At 33.8% G+C, this 14,133-nt stretch overlaps 3 protein-coding genes across 4 annotated transcripts; 2 read left to right on the plus strand and 1 right to left on the minus strand.

Moving 5' to 3' along the window:
• The first annotated feature begins 2,124 nt into the window (after positions 1–2,124).
• On the plus strand, positions 2,125–2,595 carry LOC18040204 (glycine-rich cell wall structural protein 2). The gene has a single exon (XM_006433547.2). The coding sequence runs from the start codon at positions 2,125–2,127 to the stop codon at positions 2,593–2,595; it is 471 nt and encodes a 156-aa protein (XP_006433610.1).
• On the minus strand, positions 2,191–6,332 carry LOC18040205 (acyl-CoA-binding domain-containing protein 3). Of its 2 annotated transcripts, none has more exons than XM_024184008.1 (5): positions 5,228–6,332; positions 4,568–4,673; positions 4,359–4,465; positions 4,180–4,246; positions 2,191–3,525 (listed from the first exon to the last, which is right to left on the minus strand). In XM_024184008.1, exons 1-5 carry the CDS (start codon positions 5,842–5,844, stop codon positions 3,514–3,516), a joined length of 909 nt encoding a protein of 302 aa, XP_024039776.1. In that variant the 5' UTR covers positions 5,845–6,332; the 3' UTR covers positions 2,191–3,513. The 2 variants fall into 2 exon arrangements, with proteins under 2 accessions (XP_024039776.1, XP_006433611.1); XM_006433548.2 differs by having other exon boundaries at positions 4,362–4,465; positions 5,228–6,324.
• A 5,806-nt stretch (positions 6,333–12,138) lies between these two features.
• LOC18041834 (uncharacterized protein At2g23090) lies at positions 12,139–13,724 on the plus strand. The gene is made up of 3 exons (XM_006433551.2): positions 12,139–12,547; positions 12,739–12,779; positions 13,460–13,724. The coding sequence occupies exons 1-3, from the start codon at positions 12,472–12,474 to the stop codon at positions 13,577–13,579; spliced, it is 237 nt and encodes a 78-aa protein (XP_006433614.1). The 5' UTR covers positions 12,139–12,471; the 3' UTR covers positions 13,580–13,724.
• The last annotated feature ends 409 nt before the right edge of the window (positions 13,725–14,133 follow it).

The raw sequence follows: 14,133 nt of genomic DNA on the forward strand, positions 1-14,133 counted from the left end.
AGATTTTTATTAAAAATAAAAATTATAATTTTAGGATTTATTTTTTTATTAAACTTAGGGATATTTTTATAATAATAATTTTCTTATTTTTCAAAGTTTTTATAAAATAAAATGGACTTTTAATTTATTTAGGGGTAAAATTATCATTTTGTTTAAATTATTTAACGGTGTTAGTGTAAAAGTGGCTAGTTGATACAAATGTAAAAAGAAATGTGATGCAGAGAGCATGTTAAAATTTTGTGGTGGTTAGATAAATATAAAGTAAAATAAAAGTGGTGCAATAATAATTTTTTTATAAAAAAAAAAAAAACAGATTCTTGATAGTTTCTAATTTATTTGTTTGACAACCTTGATAGATTCAACCAAATTTGTCATCTATATCTTGTAGATACTTTATAACGATGTTCAAAATTTGATATGTATGATTTTCTGTGTCTGCAGCTTTGAGTTTTCCTAATGACATTATAAATTAACAGCACAAAATCCCTTCGAGGTTTATTTCTGCTTTAATATCGTCCACACAGGCACAGGCTATCGAAGAAAGGAGCCATATGTAATCACATATGCATGCGATTATTACCAACTTTTGTGGCCACATGGGATGTCCCCGTGAAAACGATGGCTGACCTTTCGGCTGGGGCTTAATTAATTAAGAGAGAAAATGGAGTGGAGTTAGCTATTCAATCCCTTCGTGTTGCCTGATCGAGCCAAAATCTAATTGTTGATGTCAAAATCTGATTGTGTCGGTGTGTTGGCGGTAGATTAGATTCTAATGTCAGCATTTAAATTTATTTGTGTGGAGAGATAGATTGTAGTCTGAATTTAATAATTTCTGTAGAAATTGGTGACTAGGAATCCAAATCAGTAAGCAGGAGATGGCAAGCACGATTCTATTTTGGCGGCACTTGCAACAAAAAAAAAAAAAAATTGATCAAAGGTGTCGAAAGTTTTTTTAATGTTAACCCTCCGACATTTAAATTAGTATCGAGGACTTTTGTAAGATAACAAAGTGCATAAATTTTGTATAAAATAAATAAAAATAAATTAAAAAAGAAAATATAAAAAGAAGTTCTCTCTTAAACTAAGAGAAAAAAGTAAGGATGGAATAAGGAAGGATAGAGATGGGTGAGAATGAAGAATCAATTCAAAAAGTAAATCTTTGAGATTCTGCGATGAGAGGAATTTTTGAAAAAAGTTCTCAACTGTTGACATTTTTAAGAGTTTTACAGGAATCAAATCTCTTCCCATGAATTATGGTATATCAGGGTTTTTGATAGAGCTTTTCATTCATCCCTCCTAAATTCTAGGATTATGAGTTTTTTTTTTTATATATAGAATTTAATCTCCCTTACTCCATAGGATCATGGGGTTATGGGTTTTGTGAATAGAATTCAATCCTTGGATTTTTGGGTGAGGTGAAAAGATTGTTTTGACCGTGTTTGTCTCCAATTTCAATCGCTTGCTCGCCAGTTTTCTTCCAAGTCATTTTAAGTGGCAAGATGGGCAGAATTAAGCTTCAAGAAAAACTTGATTCTGGTCACTCTATTTTATCACCCAAACAATTATGTTTAGTTTGCGATTCAAAAATTGGGATAGAAAACACATGAGAGCGAATAAGTTTCAAAATAAGATTTAGCCAATTTCACATTGCCTGTGTGTTCTTTGTTAATCTATTAACAGCAACTAATTAAAACGATGCGTTTTTAATTAACTATATTCCCCCCATCTTGAACGAATGTTGAAACTGCAAGACGCAAACATTTCGAAGATTTTCAGCTAATTAATTAGTAATTACCGAAGATTTGGAGCATTAAGTTAGAAAATGAAGAGCACGGACAGAGATAGATAGACGGCAACATTAATGCATCGTTGCGTTGTGGTCATGCAAATTGCCCATATCACCAGAACCAGATCTCGCACGCGCCAGTTATCTTCACACACTCTCCGCTTTAACAAACCCTGATCAATCCCTTGATGCCTGAAGGAGATCACCTCAGTTTTCTTTCACCCTCTATAAATTACACGTTGGTGCCCCACTCCCTATTAAGCTATACGTTCCTGGTTAATTTGCGTGAAATAATTACATTTGCATTACTATTTTATGCGTAGGATTACGTTTTGGCCATGGTAAGACTTGGTGTGGTTTCGTGGGGTCTCATTTTCTTGTGTTTGGGCCTTTCTAGTTGTTTCATTGTAGAAGCTAACAGAGTGGCGAGGTTTCTGAGGGATATTATAGTCGCTGAAGAGGCAGCTGGCTATCACATTACAGCTGGAGGCTACGGGGGAGGCTATGGCTCTGGTGGTGCTGATCCTGTATCTGGTGGTGGCACTGGAGGAGGAGGTGGTGGCGGGAGCTATGGCTCTGGGGGCGGCATGGGCCAAGGTGGTGGCTTTGGTTCGGGCCACGGATATGGTTCTGGTAGTGGCGGCGGTTTTGGTAACGGTGGTGGTGGTGGGGGCGGTGGCTTCGGTTCTGGTTGGGGTGGCAATGGTGGAGGAAATGGATTTGGCTCAGGCTCGGGCTCAGGGTATGGTAACGGCAGTGGTGGTGGAGGAGGAGGAGGTGGCGGCGGCTATGGCCCTGGCTCCGGATAAGGCCATGCTCCATTGTTGCACTAAACAGGACACACTAATCAAACTAATAATGATGAGATTTCTCCATTATGCTATCATCAACAAATTAAGAGTACAGGTTAGCCTGTCCTCTGATAAATAAAGTCTTTTGACCCTAGCTAATGAAAATTAATGATAATTTTTATTTTCCAATTTGATTCTAGAAGGCTTTCTCCGATTGTTTCAAGCACAAGTTAAATTGTCATTACTTGTCCCTTAGTCAACCTCGGCAGCTGTTTTGTTTTCCATTTGAACACAGACCAACAATCAACATATCCACTGTAAACAAATCAGCATGCAGGAAGACATTGACTATCTAATTTGTTTCTCCAAAATACCAACAAAATAGCACAATTGCAAACGTGAGGGGCACTTACATGTCTTGGTTGCATTACGATTTTTCACTTCAGAAATTTTGACCATCATCATCTATGTGCACGTTGCCCCTCTATATATCTTTATATATTCTTTCACACAACACCAACGCATCCCTTGATCCCTTCAACTTCAAGGAATCCAGGGTCAAAGGTGCACAAAATAAAAAAGCAGCAATCAGGATAAAGGGGCAAACAGCGTTGGAAATCAGCCAGCAAATTTGTTATGTACAAGAGATATGATCAGTAATACATACTTCAACAATCTCAACAACCACCCAGAAAATAAATTACAGGCAACACAGATTATTTTATTTATATATTTATTGAGGTATATTTATATACATGCATGTATGCACAATGCCAATGGTTTCCTTAACCAAATAGCATCAATATAGTAATAGGGCGGGTGAATGATAGCATAAACAGCATACTTGGAATTAATAATAGTCCGTTACTGGTCAAGCAGACCACCCAGGAGAATGGCCCCAGTGACTGGGTAGATCAAGCAGCAAACCGATACCTGTCATTCTTTGGCCTGAAAATTTTCATATCGAAGTAGGTTATATAGAGTCTACATTCGTCGTTATGAACATTGAAGTGATGAAGCATCAATCATTAGTACAAAGTATATAAACAGTGTCTCCACAGAGTGAAAACCAGTTATCCGAAAGCACTGCAGATTAATTGATTTATCAGTTGCACACTTAATAGAAAACTTGAGAACATGAGGCTTGTTTAAATTGAACTGAAGACATAATTGAGAAAAGCCAAATGAAGCTTGAGAAAATGCAGGATATTATTAAGTTTTAGGAAAAAACTTGTTATTGCACCCCAGATAGCTAATAGTTATTGCACCCCAGATTTCTAATAGCACATTTCTTGAGTGCAATTGCAGGTCGGGTTAGAGATTAAAAACATGAAATCGCCTTCTGAGCCTAGTAAGGCAACAGATTGTGATATCTAAAACAGTCAGATTAATGCTAGGATATTTAAAAGGTGTCAGGATGGATTCTCTTCAAAATTAATCCTCCATATCTACCCTAGACTCATAAAGCCCAATAAAAGATGTGGACATGCTGCAAAGGCCAGTGACATTGCAATTCTTCTTCTTCTCGGGGAATGAAATTAGAACTCAGTTGAAAGTAGAATCCAGGGGAAAATGCAGAATGAAAAATGACAATGATCATACCGTGGTTACTGTGCTTGAGGCTGCAGTCAGATCGCTCCCCTCACTGCCAGACGGCAATTCCAGGCTCCTGCAGGTTACCAAAGAGAGTGTAAGAGAAACCAAATGCAAGAGCACAAAACCGCATCCAAAACTGACTGCTGTTAATTAATTTATATTGACCAATAAATCCATCTACAGACCACCTTTCATGCGTATGATCAGTTTGGTCGCCTGTAAATGAACCCGTGTCAGAAGGAGCTACAGCATCAGGTTTCACTGTTTCTTCTGATTCCAATTTATCATTTACCTGCATAAACAACGGCATATCAGTAGAACAATCCAAACAACATCTCCAAGGTGGAAAACATGAAATCATAATCTCACAATGCCTCAAAAAATGAAGACTCACGTGATAATTCTCTTCCTTCCAGTCAGGTACTCTATCAGACAGAAGGGCAACATACCGCTCCATGGCCTCCTCCGGATTCATGTTCCCCAGCTTTTGCCAAGCATTCCTTGCACAACGTAAGCAGTGCCTTCCATCACTCACACATAGCACAGCTCTGAACCCTGTTATTATAACTAGCAATCAAGCTATACCGTGCAACTTCGTATATGGTAGGCCCCAAGTCCTATGGTGTTTTCCATTTTCAGTTCTTTCTAAGTTTGTCTCCTCTTTTGGTAATTAATTATGTAAGTTACATCTAATCAAACTAAAATTAACCAGTTAATTCATCAGCTAAAAGTCATGATATCCTATTTTAGTTTGCCATCTCAATTGTCTTATTACTGGCGTTCTAAAGACAATTTCTGAGTTGATTGAACAGGCGGCACAGTTAAACTGTCAAATGAGCTACCTGGTTAATTGCTTCGGCTTTCTAGTATTTGTGTTTATATCGGGGGGCACGGTTGAATTGCCTAATGAGCTACATGGTTAATTGTTTCGGCTATCCAGTATATGTGTTCCTATCCCTACTATCACAGCCATTCAAAGCACAACAAAGAACCCAAAAACAGAAAACAAAAAGGAAACATTTAAAATAAAAGATACAATAGGAAAGTTTGGTACCACTTGGAACGAGCAGAGAGCATGAGAGGCATGGGCTGGGGGTCACGGCAAGGTCCTTCAGTAGCAATCTTGTGAAGAGCATACAATTCCATTTGCACATCGCTCAGCGCATCATCTTTTTTGTTACCAGACTCAGATACCTCCACAAACTTCACAGCCGTCGCAAAAACATTCTCCAATTCACTCCTCTCTATCCCCTCCCAATCATCATCGTCATCACTCGCCACGCCATCCTCTGACTCCTTGCCCACCACATTACTCTCTTCAGATTGCACAATCACATTATCGCTTAAAGGAGCCGATTCAATGACGGTCTCTTCAACTAAATCATCCTCTCGCGGTCCCACAACTTCTTCAAATTGATCAACCTTCTCTACAGTCTCTTGTTGAACAGACTCGACTCTGTGTTGATTTTCAAGGATCCCAACGTTCATTTTCGCACCAAATTGCAATTCTTCCATGATAACTTCATCATCAGCGTCTTTCAAGTCCTCAACAACAGAGGCAGAGGCAGAATCGCCAGCACCAGACATGGCGAAAGAAACAAGCTTAGCAATAAGATAAGAAAATAACAGAGCAATCAGAGCAGTGAGAACCAAGTCTTGAACAAGCTCCATATTAATACCGAACGGGGGGGGGGGGGGGGGTGTCACAAATCAAGATTACAAGAAAATTGAAGACGACGGACGAATAATAATAATAATAGCAGTAATACGACGACGACGATGAGGATTAGAAAGTGAGAAATGTTATGTCGTTGCGTATATTACAGAGACATAGAAATAGAAATGATCAAATAATAGATAAATAAATAAATAAAGTAAACGGAAATAAAGAAAGCAAAAAGGGAGAAAAATTATTAAAAAAAGAAGGGATATGGTTAAAAAGCAGAGGAGGAGACTAATAAAGAGGGAAAGTATATTTGAAGAGAGGGAGCAAAGCATATTCTGTTCTGTAAATGTCAGTCGTGGTTTTAGCAAAGCTTTGAATCGCACTTTTGCTAAATTTACGGGGGAAGTGCGGGTCCCACTTCACGGACTTCTCTACGAGGGAGCTCTGACTAGGCGACGGCTTGCGTCATCGGTTTAATCTCATTCTTCTTGTTCTTATTCATCCGGTTGCCTGACCTAACTGTCTTCGTTATCATTTATTGATGTTCCATGTTGGTTTCTATCCCTTTCAAGCCTCGTGTTTCATAAGTCATAATAGCTGGCTGGCCCCCTATTTTCTTTTTCTTTTTCTTTTTCTTTTTCATGTGGAACTCGAAGTGATTAATTATTTAATATTAGTGATTGTGGGTTTTTTTTTATTTAATAAATTATCGATTAACAAAACTCGTCACGAATTAGCACTTAAACGTGTTAGTTTCGTGAAATTGTTTGGGATATGCCAATAATAGATTAAGATTCGGTGGTGAATTGAATTTTTATGATATTGAATCATTCGTCAAATTTTATTTTTATATTTTACTTATCAACCGATTTCTAATTTAGTACTCAATAAAAAAAAAAAAAATTAAAAGCAGCACTGAGTTTTGGCCATATTGCCAAGTCTAAAAACGCCAAATACGAGTAAAACATCTACAACACAAAAGGACTAAATTAATTGGAGTTAATTAGGGTATGCGTATCACAAGTTATAAAATTTTATTAAGAAAAATACTTTGCTTTTTTTGGGTAAGTAGAAATGCTTGGTTGTTGGTAGCTGTAGTAATTTGGGCGGTTCGGACTTCGTTTGATTAAAGAAGATTGGAGAAAAGAGGATATTTGTGCTTTTGGTTTATTGACTAATCAATTCTCAAGCTTTTCTAAGATGAACGCCTTTTTTTTTTTTTAAAAAAAAAGGAAAATTAATATAAAAAAAGAAAAAACAAGAAAAGAAGGAAAATTACGATGCATTTGCAGGCTTAATTACTTGCCTCTGGGTCTATATGTGCATAGAGATGGTAATTGTACCCGCAAATCCGTCTAAATCTGTCAGCTGCAGATAATTTTACGGGCTGCGGGGTTTGGTATTACAAATTAAAACTCACACTTGGATGCGGGTGGATTTGGTATTAGTCTAATATCCGACGGATATCCAGACCTGTAATGTTTATTTAAATATTTTTAATTTAATTTTAATTGAAAAATATTTAAATCAAAAAAATATATTAAAAAAATAATGCAATTATGCAAAGTGTCAAATAACATCGTAGACTCGTAGTAGCTTCATCCAAAGACGTTAGAGGCTTTAATGTGTGTTCAAAATTGGTTGTGTGCTGAATTTAATGGTATCAAAATGCATTTTTACTTCAATAGAATATAATGTCTGTTATACATTACAAACTTATATTTTTTCTTGATATACTTGTTACTTGTAGATGCATAATTTTCTAATAAAGTAGGAAATAGTAAATTCTCCGACGATGAATATATTGTTGATGAGTTAAGGAACTAAGTTTATTTAACTTAATTCATGGATTATTATACACTTATTATAATTTTTATGGACTATTTTTATTTAACTTAATGCATGAATTATTTCATTATTATAATTTTTTTCTGTAGATTAATGTTTGAAAAGTATTATTCTTTGGAAAATATTAATTTTAATAATTATTGTAGGCATCATGTTGATTGGTTGCTAATGGTGATGAATAAAATGATGATATTTTCTTAGAGCATGTGTTGACTAATAATATGAAATGTAATTGTTATTCTTAAATACTAGCTTATGATTTTTTTTAATGAATTTGTATATTTTACACTTAAATTTGAAAATTTTTGTTAGATTGATGTTGAAATTTTAATTTTTCATTTACATTGGTTAAATTTAAAATTGAGTATGTTATGTGGAATTTGAGGTTATTATTGTCAATTTATATATAAAACATTTGTGATTTTAAATGTACAAACCTGTAAAAAAACCCGCCGGATATCATTACTGGTTTGGTAATTGTCAAAACCTGCTGCGGGTTGCGAGTGAGTTTGGTAATTTAAATTTTGTGCGGGTTTGCATTTGGTGACAAACTCGCTATAGGCGGTGCCCATTGTCATCTCTATATGCACATAGAAAGTGTTTAGATAGCAGTAGCATCAGCCCAGACATAATTATTGTGGAGGTACAAGGGCGCTTTGGTCCTTTTTCCCCAAAAAAAACTTAAAAATTTATTTTTTATGTAAATTTTTTATGTTGGCCCTCTCAATTATTTTGTATTATAAATTTTTAATATTTTGCAAGTGATAGTTTTCAAAATTCTCTCATTACTTTAAAAAACATTAAGTTTCTCCCTAAAAATCATTAATTTTAACGATTGACCGCCGTTGATTTATTAAAGTATAAAAATATCATTTTTTAATAGTTTTGTTAACTAAAGATTTTAACTCTAAAAAAAAATAAATCAATAATAAAATACAATAATAATATAGTTTTGTTTTGGTTGCCACGCGTGGCCAAGGGTTTGGCTGCCATGGCCCCACGCGGCCATGGGTTTGGTCCCCATGGGCCATGGCCGCATTTCCTTGGAAAATAATCTCAATTTTTACATACTCTTTTGTTGTGTTGTATTCTGTTTGGTTACCGTGAAACCAAAAAAAATAAATAAATAAAGTAGAAACTAAAACAATGCCATTTTTATTACTGGCTTTTCTCATTTGGTTTGCCGAGAGAATATGGTACTTTTCTTGATAGTCTTTCATTATGCAGATTTTTAGAGTTTGCCGATCAGGATCTCTAACTCTAAAATTTTGCACACGGGTTTGGTTTCCATGGCCACGCATAGCCAAAGGTTTGAGTGCGTGGGCATGGATTTGGTTTCCATTGCCGCACGTGACCATGGGTTTGGCTGCCATGGCCGCGGGTGGCCAATGGTTTGGGTGTCATGGCCACACGCGGCCATAGGTTTGATTGCCTTGGTTGTGCATGGCATGAATTTGGTTGCCATGGCTGCGCGTTGGTATCCAGGGGTATAAAACAAAATTTTTTTAACGTATTTGGGTGTGTAATATAAATATTTAAAATATATTCGTGTGTGTTTTGAAAAACATAAAAAGATTTGGATTCATGAAATTTAGTTCATATAGAAGTTTGATTTTTTTTTCTATTAATTGACTATTAGGAGAATGTATAATTGTATATATAAATACTATTTTACATTTTTTGCCGTTAAAAATAATAATACAGATAATATTTTTTGGAGATAACTTGATATTTTCAAAAGTAAGAAGGATAATTTAAAGATTGTCACTTCATAAGAGAGGTGTGCGAAAATTAACCATATGATTTTTTTTCGTCATTTTAATGGAAACCTCAAGCCTCAATGCTAAAATTAGGATACTTTAGATAAGAATGAACTAACTTTGGGAAAAAAAAAATGTTAGCAAGCAAATATGTGCTTATTATGCAAGAAGAATTCCATGAACTTTACCAATCAAAATTCAAAAATATATTTTTCATTATATACATTAAACCAATTTTTTTTTAAAAGAAAAAAAAGTCAAAACTTGTATCATTGTTTACTACTTTGTGCGACAAGGTGGATTCAACTAAAACTTTTGTTGCGACTGCGTACTTCCACGTTGCTAAAGCATTTTGAGTTGCACCGCCGTTTAAGATACTTGGAAGTCGCATGAGTCTTCAAAGATGATTGAATAGAGAATGTTTCGATATGCACTTCTTCAATATTTTTTTACAAGATTGATTATAAACAAAAGTATAATACTGTGGGTATTATCTTCTCTTTCACTATAGGGAAAAACGAGTTATTTTACGTATATTAGAAGAAAGTCAATATAAACTATAAATACAAAAAAAAAAAAAAAAACAAAGAAAAATGTGAAATTCACTAGAAGAAAGTCATTGAAACACGTCGTTTCGACCATATATAATTAGCTGAATTTCCAACAGAAATCAAAATATATAAATAAAATTAGAAGAATCATATCATAGATTTATGATTATTATTAGCATTTTGTGTTGTTGGATCTCTTAAAGCGTCACACGAAGTTAATTATCTAGAAGCATTACGCGATGGTGATACTTCAACTTGATTTTGGTTACCAATACCAATTTAGACATATAATACATTATTTCAAAACTCTTGTAAAGATGAACAATCTACACAAAATATGTTACGTGGCTGTCACACTTTTACCAAATTGGGCAGTTGTATGTGCGTAAAAGTTTTTTTGGAATGCATTCAAAAGCGGTGTTTGTTTGTTTGGTGGGATAAATTTAGAGGTTTTGAGTATTGTTTCATTCTTTTTTCTTCATTTTTGCATTTTCGTTTTCCAAACTACCATCTAAATATCTAACAGCTGAGAAATTTTAGAATATATAAGAGGTAATGTAATTACTTAATGCATGCATGATATATGTATTTAAATTTTATATAACTACCATACTAATTTTTTAAAATAAAAATATATATATTATAATATTATTTATTTATTATATAACTAATAAATAATTCCCATATATCTTAAAATTTCTCCAAACGCCAAGTCGGATGAAAATTATCACAGCAGTAGTTGGCTGTTGAAAGGAAAGGGCCATTTATTGTTGTTTCGTATCTTCCGATCTTCATCCTGGTGGGAGTTGGATATGGGTTCCACCACTTGCATGGCTATTTATGAGCCAGCTCTACTACCACCGCCTATAACATATAGTGAGCTCCAGCTGTATTTGTTATATACTTCAAGCACTTCCATTATCTCATCTCAATTTCAATATGTGCTTTTCTTCTTTATCTTAATTCACATCACATAACCAACATACACTCCGCACTTGGGCTTTAGTCCGGTGGTGAACCACTATTCTTAAAATTAAGTAAGTTTATAAAAATAGTAATTCGAGTTTTCATAAACTTAATTTTTTTTAATTAAATAAAAAATTATCACAAGACATTTTTATCTGTGAGGGTTATATGTCCAGACATATACTTTATAAAATTAATGTAATAATTTATAATAATCTGACATATAATTAGTATTAAAAAGAAGGGTAAAAGCTTGTTTAGTCCCTATATTATGAGGTTAGTGTCCATTTAGTCTCTGTATTTTTAAAAACACCTCAAAATGTCCCTGCTACTAAATATTGACACTTATGCCATTATTTTTTATTATTTTTAACTTGTTTTTACAATATTACATTTTTACAATAATGTTTCTTTTTTGGATATTAATAAAAAATTAAATTATCAAATTAAACTCAAAAATAAAATAAAAACAAAAAAGGTATATATTAATTTTTGTGGAAGCTCACGTATGTCTAAAAAATTAATATCATAAAAAATTACATTATCAATTTTTTTAGAAAAATTAATATTTTAACTCAAGAGTGTGTTTCACAAAAATTAATATATATTTTTTATTTTATTTTATTTTTTGGTGTTAAACTGGTAATTTATTTTTTTCTTTTTAATAATGTCTAAAAAAATTATTATAATAGGGTTATTTTTTTCTTTTTAATAATGTCTAAAAAATTATTATAATAGGGCAATATTATAAAAATAAGTTAAAAGGAACAAAAGATAATGGCAAAAGTGTCAATAATTTAATGGTAAGAATGGTTTGAGGCATTTTTAAAAATATAAGGACTAAACGGACACTAACTTCAAAATATAAGGAGTAAACGAGCTTTTACCCTAAAAAGAAAACATACACCCCCACATTATATTGCATGCACTGCATTATCATGCTCATTCTTTTATTTTCTAACTTAAAAAAGAAAAAAAAAAAGGTGTAGATTATTATCGGTATTAATTAATTAATACGCAGAATTTTCAGGCCGACACCTTTTTTTAGTGCCTCTGCCATGTCTTATCCCCGACGTGTGTTGATGGGTTCAGACTTCAGAACTCCATATCCACTTGGATTATTATACTACCTATTTTTTATACAAAACATACAATTCATTTTAAACAAAAGGAAGATGAATCACAAATTTAAAATAGACATAAACATTTAACTAATTAAATAATAGAGGAAGTTTCCAAAGTTTGGCGAGTGACTAACATCAGAACAGTAGTATAAAAATAAAAATAACTCAAGAGAAAAAAAAAATATCGTTTTATTAGCCGTGTTGTGTATATTTATTCAGATAAAAAAAAAAAAAAAGGTAGCAGTAGACTGTACCAAATTGGATTTGCCTATATAAACTCTGTCATCCACAGCTGCTGATGACCAAAACCCATCTTTAATTATTTTGGGTATTTTTATTCGTAACTTAACGATTCCTGTTAGCTTCTGTGGTTTGTAAAGGAAATGGGAGGCGGCAACGGCCAGAAATCAAAGATGGCTCGTGAGAAGAACATGGAGAAGCAGAGAGCAGCTGGCAAGGGTACGTTATTTCTACTTTCCCTGAGAAAAATAAAACATTTAATTAGTTAAAAGGAAGATTCTTTAAGTTATCGAAACGTGGGTTTTTGCAGTTTAGTTTATCAAAGATCTATTGGGTTTCTTTTCTTCTTTTACATTTATTTTTTGGTGCAACTATTGTTGTTGATCCGATCCGATCCTTTATTTGCTCAGGGAGTCAGCTGGAGTCAAACAAGAAAGCCATGTCCATCCAGGTACGCAGTACGCTGCTGCTAATGCAGTAATGTTATTAGATTGCTCTTCTAATCTTATCCTCTTTATCATTTCCTACTTATCTGATCAGTTTGATTGTCATGTAAAAGTCAAAATATCGAATCTCGATTTTTGGGTTTAGAATGGTTGATTTTAATTAAAGAATTGGTTAAGTTAACAAGCAACTCAATTTGTATGAATGGTTTGTACTTTGTGAATTTATGTGTATCTTTTTGGAATAAAAAACATATATTTTATCTATGTATATTAAAATTTGTATCTTTTTGTCTTTTATCCTATTCCTAACTAATCACGGATCTCTCTAAGAACACACACATATATATATAGAGGCCAGCATTGTCAGATGTGGAGGAAAATCATTAATGTTGAATTTCACATGAGCAATTGAGGCAACTCAAATTGCTTTGAATTATTTGTGCCCAAGGTAAAGGGATTAGAAAACTGGTTTTACTATTGCTCCTTAGTCAGTTATTTTGTTGACCATGGACACTGTTGGTGGTTATCGCAGTCACAGACTGCGAATTGCTGTGTTGCTTGGGTACAATACTTGTCACTGTCGTCTTCTTGATGTTGTGATGTTTAGTTATTCAATTGTGAAGAGGGATGAATGTAACAGTGATGAGAGAAAATCATTTTTTGGTTTTGTTGCTGTTGATTGCAGTGCAAGGTATGCATGCAGACGTTCATTTGCACCACATCTGAGGTGAAGTGCAAGGAACATGCCGAAGCCAGACACCCCAAATCTGATTTATTTACATGTTTCCCCCATTTAAAGAAATGAAAAACCAATAATTTGATTATGTATTTGGAGATGGGTTTAAAGCCCTCGTCAGTATGTGTCTTGCTGTGGGTTAAAATTAGAAAGATTTTGGGAAAAAGAGGGATCCTTCCAGTCTTATCAATACTAATAATTAACTATTTGCAAACTCTCTCTCTCTCTCTCTCTCTCTCTCTCTCTATATATATATATATTGTTGCCTTGGCATGCTAAATTATTTTTGTGATGTTTTCTGCCTTACTGGCATATTTGGAAGCAGCTTTCTCTCTCTCTTTTCTTAGAGGAAAATAATTTTCATTCTTTCAAAGAGTTGAACTATATAAACTTCTCAGGAGTACGAGCCTACCCATACAACAGTTTCACATTTTTTTATAACTAATCTAACTAAAGAATAAGCAATGGAATTACGAGATTTTGGTGTATGTTAGACTTTAATATCATTAAAATCCCTTCATTCTGCTTTGCTTTTCTAAAATAATCCCGTAGATCTCAATTCTGCTGCTCTTCCCGTTGTTAACGAAATCAACTGCATCTTGAGAATCTGATTCGATAATGAC

Source organism: Citrus clementina, unplaced genomic scaffold (genome assembly GCF_000493195.1).
Source record: "Citrus clementina cultivar Clemenules unplaced genomic scaffold, Citrus_clementina_v1.0 scaffold_5, whole genome shotgun sequence".
Taxonomy (NCBI): domain Eukaryota; kingdom Viridiplantae; phylum Streptophyta; class Magnoliopsida; order Sapindales; family Rutaceae; genus Citrus; species Citrus x clementina.

What these genes read in the sequence shown, in the direction of transcription:
- LOC18040204 (XM_006433547.2), top strand. Translation starts at nt 2,125, where the DNA reads ATGGTAAGACTTGGTGTGGTTTCGTGGGGTCTCATTTTCTTGTGTTTG.
- LOC18040205 (XM_024184008.1), bottom strand. Translation starts at nt 5,844, where the DNA reads ATGGAGCTTGTTCAAGACTTGGTTCTCACTGCTCTGATTGCTCTGTTA. An exon ending in GGAAGGAAGAGAATTATCAC is followed by an intron (nt 4,466 to 4,567) that starts GTGAGTCTTCAT and finishes TTGTTTATGCAG; the next exon opens with GTAAATGATAAATTGGAATC. An exon ending in GATCATACGCATGAAAGGTG is followed by an intron (nt 4,247 to 4,358) that starts GTCTGTAGATGG and finishes GGTAACCTGCAG; the next exon opens with GAGCCTGGAATTGCCGTCTG.
- LOC18041834 (XM_006433551.2), top strand. Translation starts at nt 12,472, where the DNA reads ATGGGAGGCGGCAACGGCCAGAAATCAAAGATGGCTCGTGAGAAGAAC. An exon ending in GCAGAGAGCAGCTGGCAAGG is followed by an intron (nt 12,548 to 12,738) that starts GTACGTTATTTC and finishes TTATTTGCTCAG; the next exon opens with GGAGTCAGCTGGAGTCAAAC. An exon ending in AGAAAGCCATGTCCATCCAG is followed by an intron (nt 12,780 to 13,459) that starts GTACGCAGTACG and finishes TGTTGATTGCAG; the next exon opens with TGCAAGGTATGCATGCAGAC.